Here is a 14241-nt window from a genome sequence, read left to right as displayed (position 1 = left end):
TCGGGTTTGACACATATCTGCACATGCGCAGAATCTCTCCTTCGGCGCTTGCCCACTCCGCCGCCGCCCTCACGTCCCTCGGGAAACCTTCGGACTACAAGTCCCGGAAGGCTTCGGTCACTTAGCTCGGACTGCACGCGCGCGCACAGCTGCCCGCCGGAAGGACGGAGCCTGGCAGTGTTTATCTCGTTGGGGACCGAGGCGTCGGTTGGCGCGCAACGGGTTCTAGGCTGCAGGCAGCGCGAGGACCCGCGGCCCCGCCCCGGCCCGGCCTGGCAGGTAGCCTGGGATGGGTTGAGGGGAAGGAAGAATTGGGGAGGGGCTGGGGTCGCCCATACCTACCGCTGGAGTCGCGGGGGAGGGGCCTGAGAGTGATGAGGTGGGGGTGGGGAGTGAACTAGGGGGATGATGGGAGAGTGTTAATGGGGAAAGCAGGGCTGGGGGAGGATGCTGAGGAGACCAGTGGAAGAGACCTGGTGGCTGGAGGAGGCACTGAAGGAAATCGGAAGGAAGACTGGGTTATGAGGAGAACGGAGAAGCTGAACATAATGGAAGCGGCGAGGGGTGGAGGGTGGTGCCTGGCTTTGTGGGGGATGGGAGGCTGGGGTGTCTAGAAGAAGACAGGGATAGAGTCATATTCAGGGGAGAATATATGTGGTCAGTACATGTTAAATTTTCTTCTCTTAGTGGAGGTGGGAAAATGGAGGGCTGTTGGGTGGAGCTTGAAGTGGTGGGAGAAGGAAAAATGGGAAAACTACAAAGCTCTCAGGAGATAAAGAAGGGCCAGAAATGGGGAGTCTAAATTGCAAGAGACCAGAAAGAGGGGTAGATACATTAAGCGGATCGAAAAAGCTTGAAAATGCATTAGTGATGGAGGATCAGTGAGACCCAGAGATAAAAGAAGCCCCTAAGACCCTAAGGGCTTTTTCTCCTTGAATTTGAATTGTCCTTATGGAAGAGAAACTAAGATTTCTTTCTTCATCTTTGGTTTGCATTGCTTATCCCTTCTCCTGTGCGTTTTTTGCTTTACCTTGACCTTTCGGAAAGGGGGGGAGAATAGAGGCTATGAGGGAAGATGAAGGACTTCAATTCTTAAGCCTTTGGACCGCTTAACTGTGCGCACAAGCCCAGATCCAAGATATTCTGGATTGAGAGCAGGAGTAATGAAGTGAGAGTAGCTTCCTGTTGGAGATATTTCAGGTTGGGTAGGGTGGCTATTTAGAGCTTGGGGTGTGGGGTTGGGGGAGGTTGGGTGGGTGGGACTGGCAAGCCAGCTGAAAACCACATCTCTTTCCTACAAGAGGCCTGCCTCCCTTATTTGAGCTTTTTTTGTGCCTAAGGTTCTGCTTGGCCCTTCCTTCTGCCAGGGCTTCTTGAACAGGGAGCAGATGATCCACCCAAACCCAAGCAGGTGCCTGGCAGCAAAGGCATTGCCAGTTTCGAGAGGATTTCCCTGAAAGAGCCCTCAAGTGTACCTATTATCACTAGGTTGGCAGGTTGTCTTTAAGAGATCATGACCTTTCATGCTGGGTCTTTCTCATGTCCCGCTCAAAGGCATTTTTGCCCCCTTTCTCCTTTCCAGTGCACATCCCCACCCCTGTCCCCCTTTCATGGACCCAAGTTGGGGAAGAACTGCTGGAAATGGCTTGTTTTCTACCACAATAGCAGGGTTGGGGAAGTGGCAAAAAGAGAAAACCCCCCCTCCCAACCCCCACCCCATCACCAATCCCAAGCATACACATACCTTTCTGGCGTAAGTTCCCAGTCCTGGCAACATACCAGGCACAGCTGTGGGAGGAACTCCTTGTGCTTGTGGGGGGCCCTGGGTGACCCCGATGACAAAAGTTCAGCTTGACAAGAGCTCCCTGTGAGGGGCTAACCAACCGTATTAACATGGAGGTCCTGGATCAATTCCACCCTGTCCTGGGTAGGGGCATTGTTCCACTCTAAGAGCCTAAAAGCTTTTCTGCTTTGAAGCACCCGTGCCAGCTTTCAATGGACTGTCTGGGGCTGGCTGAGCTATTAATAGTTGTGAGTATTTTGAGATCCCTTTCCCCACCTTAAAGAACACAGAGATTCTTAGAGAGGTGGCAGTAAGCAGAGCAGAGACAAGAAAACATACCCAGCCTGGGAAGGGGGCTTAAAGTTTGTTTCAAGATGGGGACAGAGTGGAGCTTCCAGGAGTAGGGGACAACCATGATCAGCAGATTCTAAGCTGGGGATCAGGCTGGAGTGGCCCCACCCTTTGCTGTTGGAGAACACAGGGCCAGGGGTAGCTCCCTGACCTCAGCAGGTCCCCTGGGCCAGCTCCTTGACCTCAGCAGGTCCCTTGGGCCAGGGCCAGCCACCTGAGCTATGACTAGTGTCCCTGCAAAGGGGTGGTGTGGGAGGGCTACCAGGGTGACACTTGAAGGCAAGTGCTAGTCCTGGACAGAGTCACAGTGAGCTGGGAAGAAGTCTTGCCTCAGAAGCCCGTGGCCCTGACTTGTGTGCAGGTAGCAGAGGCAGCAGGCCGTGCCGGGGGGGCATGTTGCTGTAACCAGTGGCCCAGGGGATGTTACGGTGGACAGTGCACCTGGAGGGCGGGCCCCGCAGGGTGAACCATGCTGCAGTGGCTGTTGGGCACCGGGTATACTCCTTCGGGGGTTACTGCTCTGGTGAAGACTATGAGACACTGCGTCAGATAGATGTGCACATTTTCAATGCAGGTAAGCCAACGTTGGGACTGTCCCTGGGTGCCCACATCAGGGAGGGGAATGGGTGGCTGAATGAGGTTTGGTGGTGGTCCCTGTGGCCAAGGGGATTGGTTTGGGGAAAGGTGGACAGCCTGGAGGGAGGTTCCCAGGGCTGAGCAGAGCTGTGCCCACAGTGTCCTTGCGTTGGACAAAGCTGCCCCCAGTGAGGCCCGCCATCCGCGGGCAGGCTCCTGTGGTCCCTTACATGCGATATGGACACTCAACCGTCCTCATCGACGACATGGTCTTCCTTTGGGGCGGGCGGAATGACACCGAAGGGGCCTGCAATGTTCTCTATGCCTTTGATGTCAGTAAGTATGCATTTCAAGAGAGACTATATTCTGCCACATGGTGCCTCAGGGGCCCAGGAAAGGCTTGGGTTGGGGTGGCTGGGGAATAAGGCACCCCAGAATTTAGGAGGGAGTGTCAGAGGTTGCTTACCTCGGCAATTCTCTCACTCCTTCAGATGCTCACAAATGGTCCACACCCCGAGTGTCAGGAACAGTTCCTGGGGCCCGGGATGGACATTCGGCTTGTGTCCTGGGCAAGATCATGTACATTTTCGGGGGCTACGAACAGCTGGTAGGTCTGGGAAGAAACTGGAGGTTTCTGGTGGGAATGAGAATTTAGGGTGGTGGAATGGGAGGCTTTGGGTTGTTTGCAGGTTTTGAGGGGAGAGATAGAGGGTCACAGAGTGATTATTGGCTCCCTCTTTTCTTTCTTTTCTCTTCCCACTCAGGCGGACTGTTTTTCCAATGACATTCATAAGCTGGATACCAGCACCATGACTTGGACCCTTATCTGTACAAAGGTTTGCCCTTTATTTCTCCCAGATCCCCACCCTCCAGTGAAGAAATCATAGGAAGCTCCAACAGTTAGAGCAGATCCCCTACCAGCCTTTGTGCTAATCCCCTTGCCTCATCTCTCTGCCCCTGCCCAGGGCAACCCTGCACGTTGGAGGGACTTCCACTCAGCCACAATGCTGGGAAATCACATGTATGTCTTTGGGGGCCGTGCTGACCGCTTTGGGCCATTCCATTCCAACAATGAGATTTACTGCAACCGCATTCGCGTCTTTGACACCAGAACTGAGGCCTGGCTGGACTGTCCACCCACTCCAGTGCTGCCTGAGGGGCGCCGGAGCCACTCAGCCTGTGAGTGTTTGTTACTTCCCTGTGGAGTCCCCCTTCCTGTCCTCCTCACACTTTTGACATTCCTCTCTCCTTCCAGTTGGCTACAACGGGGAGCTGTATATCTTTGGTGGCTATAACGCAAGGCTGAACCGGCACTTCCATGACCTCTGGAAGTTTAACCCTGGTAAAGAGCACTGCCTTTAGGGGAGGAACCAGGAGCAAATGAGGTGGGAGGAAAAGAAAATAATAATCCTGAGTAGGTGAGGGGATGGGGGGTGGAGAAGATGTCTGGACTAGGAAGGTATTGAACTTCCATATACATTTCTCTTTAGTGTCCTTTAGCTGGAAAAAGATTGAACCGAAGGGGAAGGGACCATGTCCCCGCCGGCGCCAATGCTGCTGTATTGTTGGTGACAAGATTGTCCTCTTTGGGGGTACCAGGTTAGGAGGAGAGAGGGGAGGGATGCAGGGAAGGGCCTCAGTCTGTGACTAACGGGAGAGTGGGAGGTATTTGAGCAAGAGGGTCTCGTGGGTAGTTTTCCTCCTACCTTCATCTCTCTTTTGATCCCTACAGTCCATCTCCTGAGGAAGGCCTGGGAGATGAGTTTGACCTCATAGATCATTCTGACTTACACATTTTGGACTTTAGTAAGTACAATTATTCCTGAAGAGCTCCTGCCTTCAGGGTCCCTATCTTTGGGCGGTGATATCCAGGACTGGATCCTTTCCTTGGCCTTGACCATCTCCTTCCTCCAACTCCTTCCTTAAAGGCCCTAGTCTGAAGACTCTGTGCAAACTGGCCGTGATTCAGTATAACCTGGACCAGTCCTGTTTGCCCCATGACATCAGGTACAGTGAGTGGTTGGAAAAGGAGGGATTGGTTGAGGATAAGTGAGCAGCACAGGCATGACCTGATTAGTTTGGTCTCACTGTGGAAGAGACAGACGTTTTTGTTCTGCTGGAGATATATTGTACTTGTGGGAAATGAGATGCAAAGAGGTGAAGTTACCCCTGTCATATGATAAAACTGTCAGCTGGGTAAGTTATATGAAATTAAAAATCAATCCAGTTTTTTAAACCAAGCTCAGAAGCATTACCTTCTGAGACCTGAGCTTATAAAGTATTTGTTGACATGCCAAGAATAATTGATTAAATCTTAGAATCTAGCTGCAAAGACACATTTAGGAGCCTCTGGATCTCATTATTTCCAGGTCCTGGCTGCTTCCCTTTGAATTCCATTCTTAGGTTCAAATCAAGCACCAAAAGTTACTTTGTGTATAATTCTGCCTTTCAGGGTCATTTTGAAACATTTCCCATGCCTCTTATCAGTTTAGTTTAACTCTTGCTTGCTGAGGGTCTATGTATTCAGTATTTGGTGACATAGAATGTACAAATCTGACCTGATAAATTCCTGGCCCAAGATTGACATATGTGCCAGTACCTAATACCAAGTAGACTTTTTAGGGTCTTGGCATAAGGAGATACTTGGTAAATCTTTGTAGAATGAAAGAATTGTTGAAAAAAAGAGGGATTTAATTTAAAATGATGGGATGGGTGAGAAAGGCCTCAGGGAGTATAGGAGAGCTGAGTCATACCTAAAAGAATGGGAGTTGAAAACAAAAATGGGCATTCTGGTGTGGGTGAGGTGGAGGGGCTGCCTGATTGAATCTGAGCAGAGCAAGAAAGGTAGGTTGGGATGTTTATTGAGATGTGTACACAGATCCCAGGTGCTCAGACATGAGACCACATATATAAACATAAACAGGAAATCCACGTGAGCTTGGAGGTAGAAGAGTGGGAGGTATTGGATTTGGTGGTGGGTAGGGAATGACTGTTAAACCTAGTAGGGCTGTAAGGAAGAGGTGGCTGTGGGCGGTTGAGCTTTAAGAAGTTGGAGGGACTGGTGTGTTCAAGCAATTCTGGGCTTGGGGTGGGGGCTCCCCACCTTCTGTTCTTTCTGCCTGTCATTGTTGGTCTTCCAGGTGGGAGCTGAATGCCATGACCACCAACAGCAATATCAGTCGCCCCATCGTCTCCTCCCATGGGTAGGAGGAAGTTTCTGCCACTTTCCCTCCTAAGCCTGCTGTTGTCTTCACTGCCCCTGCCCATCTCTCACCTGCCTGCCCCTTTGGACCCTGGACTCCGCATACCTCCCCGTGGAGTTGTTGGACTAGAGGTGTTTTCTGTGCTGTGAATTCAGTGGGGAGCTGCAGGGGTGGGAGGGCTAAGTTCCTCCCCTCCTTGGGCCGAGGGCCCCTTCCCCTTGGTGCTCTGTCCCCATCCACCTCCCTCCAACTGCTCCTTGGGCCTCTGCTCTGCCCCAGGCCAGCTAGGCTCTGCTAGGAAGGGAATGGGGAGAAGGGAGAAGCAAGCAGAGTCTGAGCCTCAGGAGCTTCCCCCTACCCCTACTCCCACTCCCACCTCCACCCCTTGCTTGAGCCGTGAGCATTGACTGGGAGCTGAGAGGAGTTGCTGCTGTTGGCATGAGACCTCCTTCTTCCCGACCTGCGGAGGTGGGGACCAGCAGATAATCCCACCCTTCCCTGAGCTGTTGCTGTACCCTGAAGCTCAGCCAGGTCAGATTTTGTAAAAATGAATTAAAATCTCCAAACGTGTGATGTGTTTCTGTGAAATCCGGTGGAGTTGGCGAGAGCCAGCGGTGGGGTCTGGGGAGGCTGGGTACTGAAGACGGGCACTCCTGAGGTTCTGGCTTCTCAGCCAACGGTGTTAGGAAACCAAATGCCACCGAGGCCTAGCTCCAGCTTCTGGAGCGCGGAACTCAGTGCCATGTAACTCGAGCCGAAGGTTACGACGTTCTCTCTGGGGCGGGCTCTCCTTTGGGCTGAGCTCCCTGGTGACCGCTGGAGCGCGCAGTCTGTGTTTTCTGTCCATTCATCATCACGTCGAAACCCGGCCTCCAGGGAACGCCGGAAGAGGCGGGGCAGGGGCTGCCGCGAACGGAAGTAGCGCCATTTGTACTGCTAACGCTGCCTGAGCTGATGCGGGGAACACGTCCCTCAGCCGGGGCCGCGGCCCTCACCCGAGGTCCCCGCGGGGCTCAGGACGTCGGGGAGCTGAAGCCCGGCGCCGTGGCCTGCGACCTGCAGAGGGGTGAGGGCACGGGGCTGGAGGTGGGGAGGAGTGCTCTCAGGAGCCTGGCGGGGGTCCCGAGCCTGGATTCTCTTAAAGGCAAACTCTGGGAGCTCCCCCAGCTCAGTGGGAAGTGGGGGTTGAGATGCTTCCGGGATTAGGACATCCTGAGCAGTTTTTAAAAGGTAGGATGAGGGTTTTCGGCAACGGGGAAACGGCTTGTGCAATATAGCACGGAGGCGGGACAGGGCTTGACTAGCTGGTGAAGGCTTGGTAAGTCAGTATTCAACAAGTTCCGCAGACTTTTATTCAGGATACAGTAGTGAATAAAGTAGTCAAACATTCCTGTCTTCATGGAGTGTAAGGGCGGTGGCTCACACCTTGTTATCCTATCACTCTGGGAGGCCGAGGCGGGAGGCTCGCTTGAGATCAGGAGTTGAGACCAGCCTGAGCAAGAGCGAGACGCCTGTTTCCACAAAAAATACGCCGGGTATGGTGGTTCATGCCTGTGGTCCCAGCTACTCCGGAGGCTGAGGCAGGAGGATTGTTTGAGCCCAGGAATTTGAGGTTGCTGTGAGCTAGGCCAACGACACGGCACTCTAGCCCAGACAACAGCCCGAGACTCTGTCTCAAAAAAAAAAAAGACAAATTAATAAAAGGCAATAAAACACTGATTTTGTATAAAGGGGCGAGTTTCGTGGTACTTGAATTATGTCTCAATTTTTTTTTTTAAGTGACGGGATATGGAGAGAGAGAAAACAGAGGAGGGGTAACAATTTTAAGGTAGAGAAGGCCTCACTAGGAAGGTGACATTTGAACGGAGGCTTGAAGGAGGTAAGGCCGCAGGCAATACATATGTGTGGGGAAATGTACCAAGTGGAGGCAACATGTGCAAAGGAACTGAGGTGGGAACATACTGCTAGGAGGCCAGTTGACTGGAGAGGAGTGAGGAGATTGGTAGATGAGATTAGAAATGTTACAGGGGGCCAGGTCACACAGGGGCTTAAGGCCACTGTAAGATACAGCTTTTTCTCTGAGCAAGATGGAAATCTGTGGGGAGTTTTTGATTTCAGGAGTGACATGATCTAAAGTATATGTGTGGGAGTGATAAGATCTGATTTCATTTTCTGTCCTCTGAGGCTGAAGTGGAGAGCTCAGTTTTGAGATGAGTGAGGCTGGATGTTGGGAGACCAGTTACTAGGCTAGAGCACTGATTGAGGTAAGAGATGCTGAGAGTATGAACCAGGACATTGACAGTATAACTGAGCAAGGGAGATGGAGGCCCTTTTGGGGGAAACTTGTGAAGAGTAATTTAAAAGAGAGGGTGAAAAAGAAGACTACAGTTTAGTCCACCTTTGACCTTACACATACACCTGCCTTATCAAGATGAGGTACCAGGTAGCTAAAATAGTTGGGGAGTTAGGTGTCAGTGTAACACCATTACAGCCTGTTCTGTTAGGACGTATAATAATTATTGGTCTGAGAGGGGACATTAAAAAGGATCAGCTACCTAAGGAATGAGGATGGGATGATGTCTTTCTGCAGTGGGACATGCTGAACTGAGTTGTGTGTCCCTCCCTTCTGCAGGCACATCTAACATGTCATTTGAGGAGCTGTTGGAATTGCAGAGCCAAGTGGGCACTAAGACATATAAACAATTGGTAGCTGCAAACAGCACTAAGAAACAAGGTTCTAGACCACCTGTCCAAAGCGCATGTGTTGCAGATAAGCACAGGTGAGGAACAAGGCCTGCCTTAGGAGGTGGAACCTTGAGTAAATTTCTGTTCTGTTGGGTTGCAGATAAGAAGCGATTGACCAAAACTGGAGTCCCCTTGACTTGTCCTTTTAATTTCTCCGTAGGCCTCTGGAAATGTCAGCCAAGATCCAAGTACCATTTTTACGTCAGGTTGTTCCCATCTGTAAAAAGGTGAGGAAAAGGCAGGAAACACTTTCTCACTTTTACTTTCAGTAAAAGGCAACTGAACAGTTCTGTTTTGTATTCTCTTATTCTCTCCAAAGGTAGCCCGGGACCCCCGCTTTGATGATCTGTCAGGAGAATATAATCCTGAGGTGTTTGACAAAACATACCAATTCTTGGATGATATCCGAGCCAAAGAGAAAGAGGTATGCAGGATGAGACTGGGCACAGGTTAGAGAATTGGGCAGAGGGGACTGGGGAGCAGGAAGCATAGCAGGGAGCAGATTTGCAGATTTTTCCTCCCTCCCAAGAGCAAATTGCCAAGGCATCAGCCTAGCTCACAGCAACCTTAAACTCCTGGGCTCAAGAGTTCCTCCTACCTCAGTCCCCTGACTAGCTGGGACTACAGACACGCACCACCATGCCCAGCTAATTTTTTCTATTTTTGGTAGAGACAGAGTCTCGCTCTTGATCAGGCTGGCCTCGAAATCCTGAGCTCAAGCACTCCTGAGCTTAAGCGATCCTCCCGCCTTAGCCTCCCAGAAAAAAATGATAGGATTATAGGCGTGAGCCACCCTGTTGGCCAGTGCAGATTTAATTCTCCCTAAATTGGTTCTTAGATTCAAATCCTGGCTCATCAATTTACTAGCAGCATGAACATTGGTGAATTACTTAATCTCTTAATGGTTCAGTTTGCTAATCATAAAAATGATAATAATTACTGTCTCAGTGTTATTGAGCTGATATATGTGAACCTCTTAAAATAATGTTTAGCACAGAATTTCAGCTAACATTTACAGATTGTTAACCATCATATTCATTTTCCAATGTGGAGCTTGTGAAAAAGCAATTGAAGAAGCACCGTGCAGGGGCGGAGCATGAGAAACTGCAGCAGCTGCTTCAGCGAATGGTGAGTGGGTAATAATTGCAAGTGGGTAGTCAGAGCAATTAAAGGTGGGGGTTGTTCACGGTCCTTCTTGTTTATCCGTCTTGTTTATCCATCTCATCTTATCTCATCTTTGCTCCTCAGGAGCAGCAAGAAATGGCACAGCAGGAACGAAAGCGGCAGCAGGAGCTGCACCTGGTCCTGAAGCAGGAACGGCGGGCTCAGGCCCAGCAGGGCCATCGGCCATATTTCCTGAAGAAATGTGAGTGGGACATAACTATTGCAGGTTATGGGACAGGGGTGTGGGGGCTATAGTGGCAAGGTACTGTGTTGGAGATCCCTGGGCTCCTTTAAGGAAGGCATGAAGGCTGGATCCCACGGTTACTTGGATAAAAGTAGAAATAGTAGGGAAGGGTTATTTGTAACCAATCTTGTGTCCCTAATTAGATTATGGCAGAGATTGTTGCTTTTATCTCCATCTACCCCTACCCCACATAGGATGGGATGATGGGAACAGGAAAGGAAAAGGGAAAAGGAACAAGGCAGGGATGGGATGGGGGTGGGGTGGGGGTGGGATTCCTCCTTTGCTTACCGGCTTTCATTCTCCCTGTTATTTAGCTGAGCAGCGCCAGCTGGCCCTAGCAGAGAAGTTCAAGGAGCTGAGACGCAGAAGGAAGCTGGAGAGCTTCTTAAGTAGAAAGAGGCGCCGAAATGCAGGCAAGGATAAGAGACATCTCCCTTTGAGCAAAGAGTAATAAGGAACTGTCCTCTGCTTTGCTACTGCCTCAGGGAGACGTGGATCTATGGGGACAGTCTTGGGCTTGGCTTGTTTTCCTGGTTCCTTCCTGTTCAAGGGCAAGAATCACAGCTGCCATTGAACTAGGTTGGCTCAGAGAAGGCTGGAGAGCTCTTGAACTGCCCCTAGGACTTGACAAGAAGAGTAGCTCAGCCTTCTGCCCAGCCACACTGCCTCTGCTTGGATCTGCTTCATCATGTCTTCATGACCACCTCCCATCCTTGCCTTAAAGCAGTGATTCTGGTACAGAAGAAGAGGGGCCAGTGAGTGACCCTGAGGCCAGTGAAGGCCATGGAATCTGCTCATGGCTCCCAGGGTTGGGATTTTATGTAGAAGCCACTTCATAAACATTCTTGTTACTCATCTTTTTATTATTCTGTTTTTTATGGGATTTGTAGGTGGCCTAGAACTGTTGTTTTACTGGGCTATGTATGGGATTAGGCAACAAACCCAAAGCTTCTAGAAAGTGGGAAGTCAGATCAGAGACTTCTCCTACTTTAATCTTGGCTCTGCAAAGACAGTCATTTCAGTAGTGAACCAATCCCACAACTCTAGCTACTTGGCTTTGGTTTGGAATGCAAAGGGAGGTAGGAGGTGGGAACATAAAACTCCCCTGATAATATGTAAGCCCAGCTGGCCCTCAGTACTGTTTGGAACTGGAATTTATACTACCCATGTGGCCTGGAAAATCCTCAAGCTGATAACTTAGTTTAAAGTGGTCTCAGATTGGTAGTGTCAACAGGCACCTGGTAAAAAGCAAATGTAATCCTCTCTTGAGGATAGTTCTTCAAACCCGGGCCTCAAGGTATTCTTTCAGATAAAATTTCCAGGAATATGAGCTTACAATTAAAACACAAAAGCACACAAGGAAAAAAATCACCATGAGCGAGAGTCATTAGGAACAATGGGCAACAGAATCAACCTGGTAAAAACTGAGATATTAGAAATATAAAATGGGCTGGGCGTGGTGGCTCACACCTGTAATGCTAGCACTCTGGGAGGCCGAGGTGGGCGGATTGCTTGAGGTCAGGAGTTCGAAACCAGCCTGAGCAAGAGTGAGACCCCATCTCTACTATAAATAGAAAGAAATTAATTGGCAAACTAATATATATAGAGAAAATATTAGCCGGGCATGGTGGCGCATGCCTGTAGTCCCAGCTACACGGGAGGCTGAGGCAGCAGATTGCTTGAGCCCAGGAGTTTGAGGTTGTCGTGAGCTAGGCTGCCGCCACGGCACTCACTCTAGCCTGGGCAACAAAGTGAGACTCTGTCTCAAAAAAAAAAAAAGTTATGTTTAAAGAAAAAGTATGAAAACGTTTGACACATGGGATCTGAATTCCAGAAGGAGAGAATATTTTAGAGAGACCAAGAATTTTCTAGATTTGATGAAATGTATAAACTCTTAAGAATCAGGAAGTCCAGATAATCCCAAACAGGACTTTAGAAAGGCATAAGAAACTATAGAACATTAGGAAGCTTATCATCTTAAAAGCAGCTCTAAAGAAAAAGAAGAGAGGTAGAATCAGAAGGCAGGACATCTATTGACGCCTCTGGGGTGGGGGAAAAGATGTAGCTGTGATGATAGAAATGAAAGGAGATGAAGGATAAACTACTCTTCTCCTGAGTTTGCCTTGCCAGGAGAGAGTGAGGGATCCAGTGCTGCAGGGACCCCAGTGTCACAAGTGTCAATCCTACTTTAAAGTCAAAGAATGGATCTGGCAGACAAAAACAAAAAACTTCAACTATTGGAGTCAGAACTACTAAGAAGCTTGAAGAAAACCTCTAAAAAAAAAAGTAGGGTGGGAGGAATAACGTTTAAGCAATTACAGGCACTCTTAATTCTACCTCAGAATCAGAATGTTGATGTGAAGGTGCCACATTGCCACCAAAAGGTACTCTCTGCCTTCTTTCCTCTGATTAACCAAGCAATGGTCACATGACTGCAAAGGGAGTTGAGGGAACAGGGAGCAGCCATTTCATATGGTGGGAGGTGGAACCTATGTTCTGTCTAGATTTGTGGTGGGGAGTTCCCAAGCATGGGAAAAGGTGGTTACAGGATTACAGGTGTGAGCCACCACACCTGACCTAGTTTTTATCTTTTGTTTTTGGTAACATTTTTATTAAGATGTGATTCACATACTATGCAATTTATCCATTTAAGCATACATTGTTTTGGTCGGGTAGGCAGCTCATACCTATAATCCCAGCATTTTGGGAGGCTGAAGCAGGAGGATTGCTTGAGCCAGGAATTTGAGGTTGCTGTGAGCTAGGCTGATGCCACAGCACTCTATCCCGGGCAACAGAATGAGATTCTGTCTCAAAAAAATAAAAAAGAAAAGAAAAACTATAAAATTTAGCTGGGCATGGTGGCATATACCTTTAGTTAGAGCTACTCGGAAGGCTTAGATGGGAAGTTGCTTGAGCCCAGGACTTTGAGGTTGCATTTGAGCTATGATGACACCCTGCATTCTAGCCTGGGCAACAGAGCAAGAGCCTGCCTCAAAAAAATAAAGCATACAGTGTTTTTTACTGTATTCATGGAATTTCTGTAACTATTACCACAATTTTGGAACATTTTGACACCTGTCCTCCCAATCTCCCCCAGCTCCAGGCAACCATTAATCTTTATATAGGTCTGCCTTTTTGTGACTTTTCATATAAATGGGATCCATATTTGGTCTTTTATGTGTTTTTTTTTTTTATGTGGGGGTGGTGGTAGTTGACTACTTAGTCTTTTTTTTTCTTCTTTAATTAAGACAGAGCAATCCTTGTTTGCTTTTGAGACAAGCAATCCTCCTGCCTCAGCCTCCTGAGTAGCTGGGACTACAGGCATGCACTACCATGTCCAGCTAATTTTTTCTATATAGTTTTAGTTGGCCAATTAATTTGTTTCTATTTTTGGTAGAGACAGGGTCTTGCTCTTGCTCAGGCTGGTCTCAAACTCCTGACCTTGAGCAATCCACCCGCCTTGGCCTCCCAATGTGCTAGGATTACAGGTGTGAGCCACTGCACCTGGCCCACTTAGTCTTGACAAGCCAAGGTCCCAAACCAGCTGTAGGGATATAAGGAATTGCAACTGAGGATGGCCTCACAAGGGGTCAGGGTAGCAAACTCCTGTCCCCTGAGTTATCTTAGCAATGAAGCCACTATCTGCTTTCTAGCATGGGTGGTCCTGAGGGCAGAGAAAGGCTCAGGTCCTTCCTTGTGCAGGTGACAGAGGGTGGGCTGTGCCTAGAGTCAGAGCTGCTCACCTGAATTGGGGCAAATCAACCAGGCTGGAGTCTGGGGGTGGGGTGATGTGTGCTGTGGAGGAGATATACAGACAGCAGAGAGCAACTTGAAGGGTTTCTGGGCCAAAGCTGGTGTGTTCATCCTTTAAGAATTGCTGGCGACTTTGTCCCTTGAAGATGAGCACTCCCTATGTGAGACTGAGGGGCTGGTGACTGAGTAGGAAGCATAAGGGGTTCAGCAGGTACATTGAATTCAGGGTGTGATCTACAGCTCAGCCTGTGCAGGAGCCTGTGGGGGCAATAGCAGCACTGGGGGTTTCAGTGCAAGAAAGTCCCATCCTCTGTCCCTACCTGCATTGCATGCTGACCTGGCTACCAGAGCCCTCAGCAGGAAGCTAGCTTATGAAAAGCATGTGAGCCCAGAGAAGGGCAAAAAGCTCTGGCAACTGAGAG

General features: G+C 49.4%; 2 protein-coding genes across 2 annotated transcripts; both read left to right on the top strand.

Annotated features, from left to right (window-relative positions):
• The first annotated feature begins 76 nt into the window (after positions 1-76).
• On the top strand, positions 77-6483 carry KLHDC3 (kelch domain containing 3). The gene is made up of 11 exons (XM_012773163.2): positions 77-279; positions 2496-2708; positions 2870-3046; positions 3202-3317; positions 3475-3546; positions 3676-3889; positions 3966-4052; positions 4201-4309; positions 4443-4516; positions 4639-4717; positions 5851-6483. Exons 2-11 carry the CDS (start codon positions 2555-2557, stop codon positions 5915-5917), a joined length of 1149 nt encoding a protein of 382 aa, XP_012628617.1. The 5' UTR covers positions 77-279; positions 2496-2554; the 3' UTR covers positions 5918-6483.
• A 320-nt stretch (positions 6484-6803) lies between these two features.
• On the top strand, positions 6804-10921 carry RRP36 (ribosomal RNA processing 36). Its single transcript, XM_012773167.3, has 7 exons — positions 6804-6979; positions 8546-8693; positions 8819-8885; positions 8978-9082; positions 9712-9786; positions 9907-10024; positions 10381-10921. The coding sequence occupies exons 1-7, from the start codon at positions 6868-6870 to the stop codon at positions 10515-10517; spliced, it is 762 nt and encodes a 253-aa protein (XP_012628621.1). The 5' UTR covers positions 6804-6867; the 3' UTR covers positions 10518-10921.
• The last annotated feature ends 3320 nt before the right edge of the window (positions 10922-14241 follow it).

This window comes from Microcebus murinus, chromosome 5 (assembly GCF_040939455.1).
Source record: "Microcebus murinus isolate Inina chromosome 5, M.murinus_Inina_mat1.0, whole genome shotgun sequence".
In the NCBI taxonomy this organism is placed as follows: Eukaryota; Metazoa; Chordata; class Mammalia; order Primates; family Cheirogaleidae; genus Microcebus; species Microcebus murinus.
Note: the sequence above shows the minus strand (reverse complement) of the source record. Positions and strands in the feature narration are given on the sequence as shown.

Coding starts and splice junctions, on each gene's coding strand:
- RRP36 (XM_012773167.3), top strand. CDS start 6,868: ATGCGGGGAACACGTCCCTCAGCCGGGGCCGCGGCCCTCACCCGAGGT. Junction 8,694..8,818: donor TGTGTTGCAGATAAGCACAG/GTGAGGAACAAG, acceptor ATTTCTCCGTAG/GCCTCTGGAAATGTCAGCCA. Junction 9,787..9,906: donor AGCAGCTGCTTCAGCGAATG/GTGAGTGGGTAA, acceptor TTTGCTCCTCAG/GAGCAGCAAGAAATGGCACA.
- KLHDC3 (XM_012773163.2), top strand. CDS start 2,555: ATGTTACGGTGGACAGTGCACCTGGAGGGCGGGCCCCGCAGGGTGAAC. Junction 3,890..3,965: donor GCGCCGGAGCCACTCAGCCT/GTGAGTGTTTGT, acceptor CTCTCCTTCCAG/TTGGCTACAACGGGGAGCTG. Junction 4,517..4,638: donor CTTACACATTTTGGACTTTA/GTAAGTACAATT, acceptor CCTTCCTTAAAG/GCCCTAGTCTGAAGACTCTG.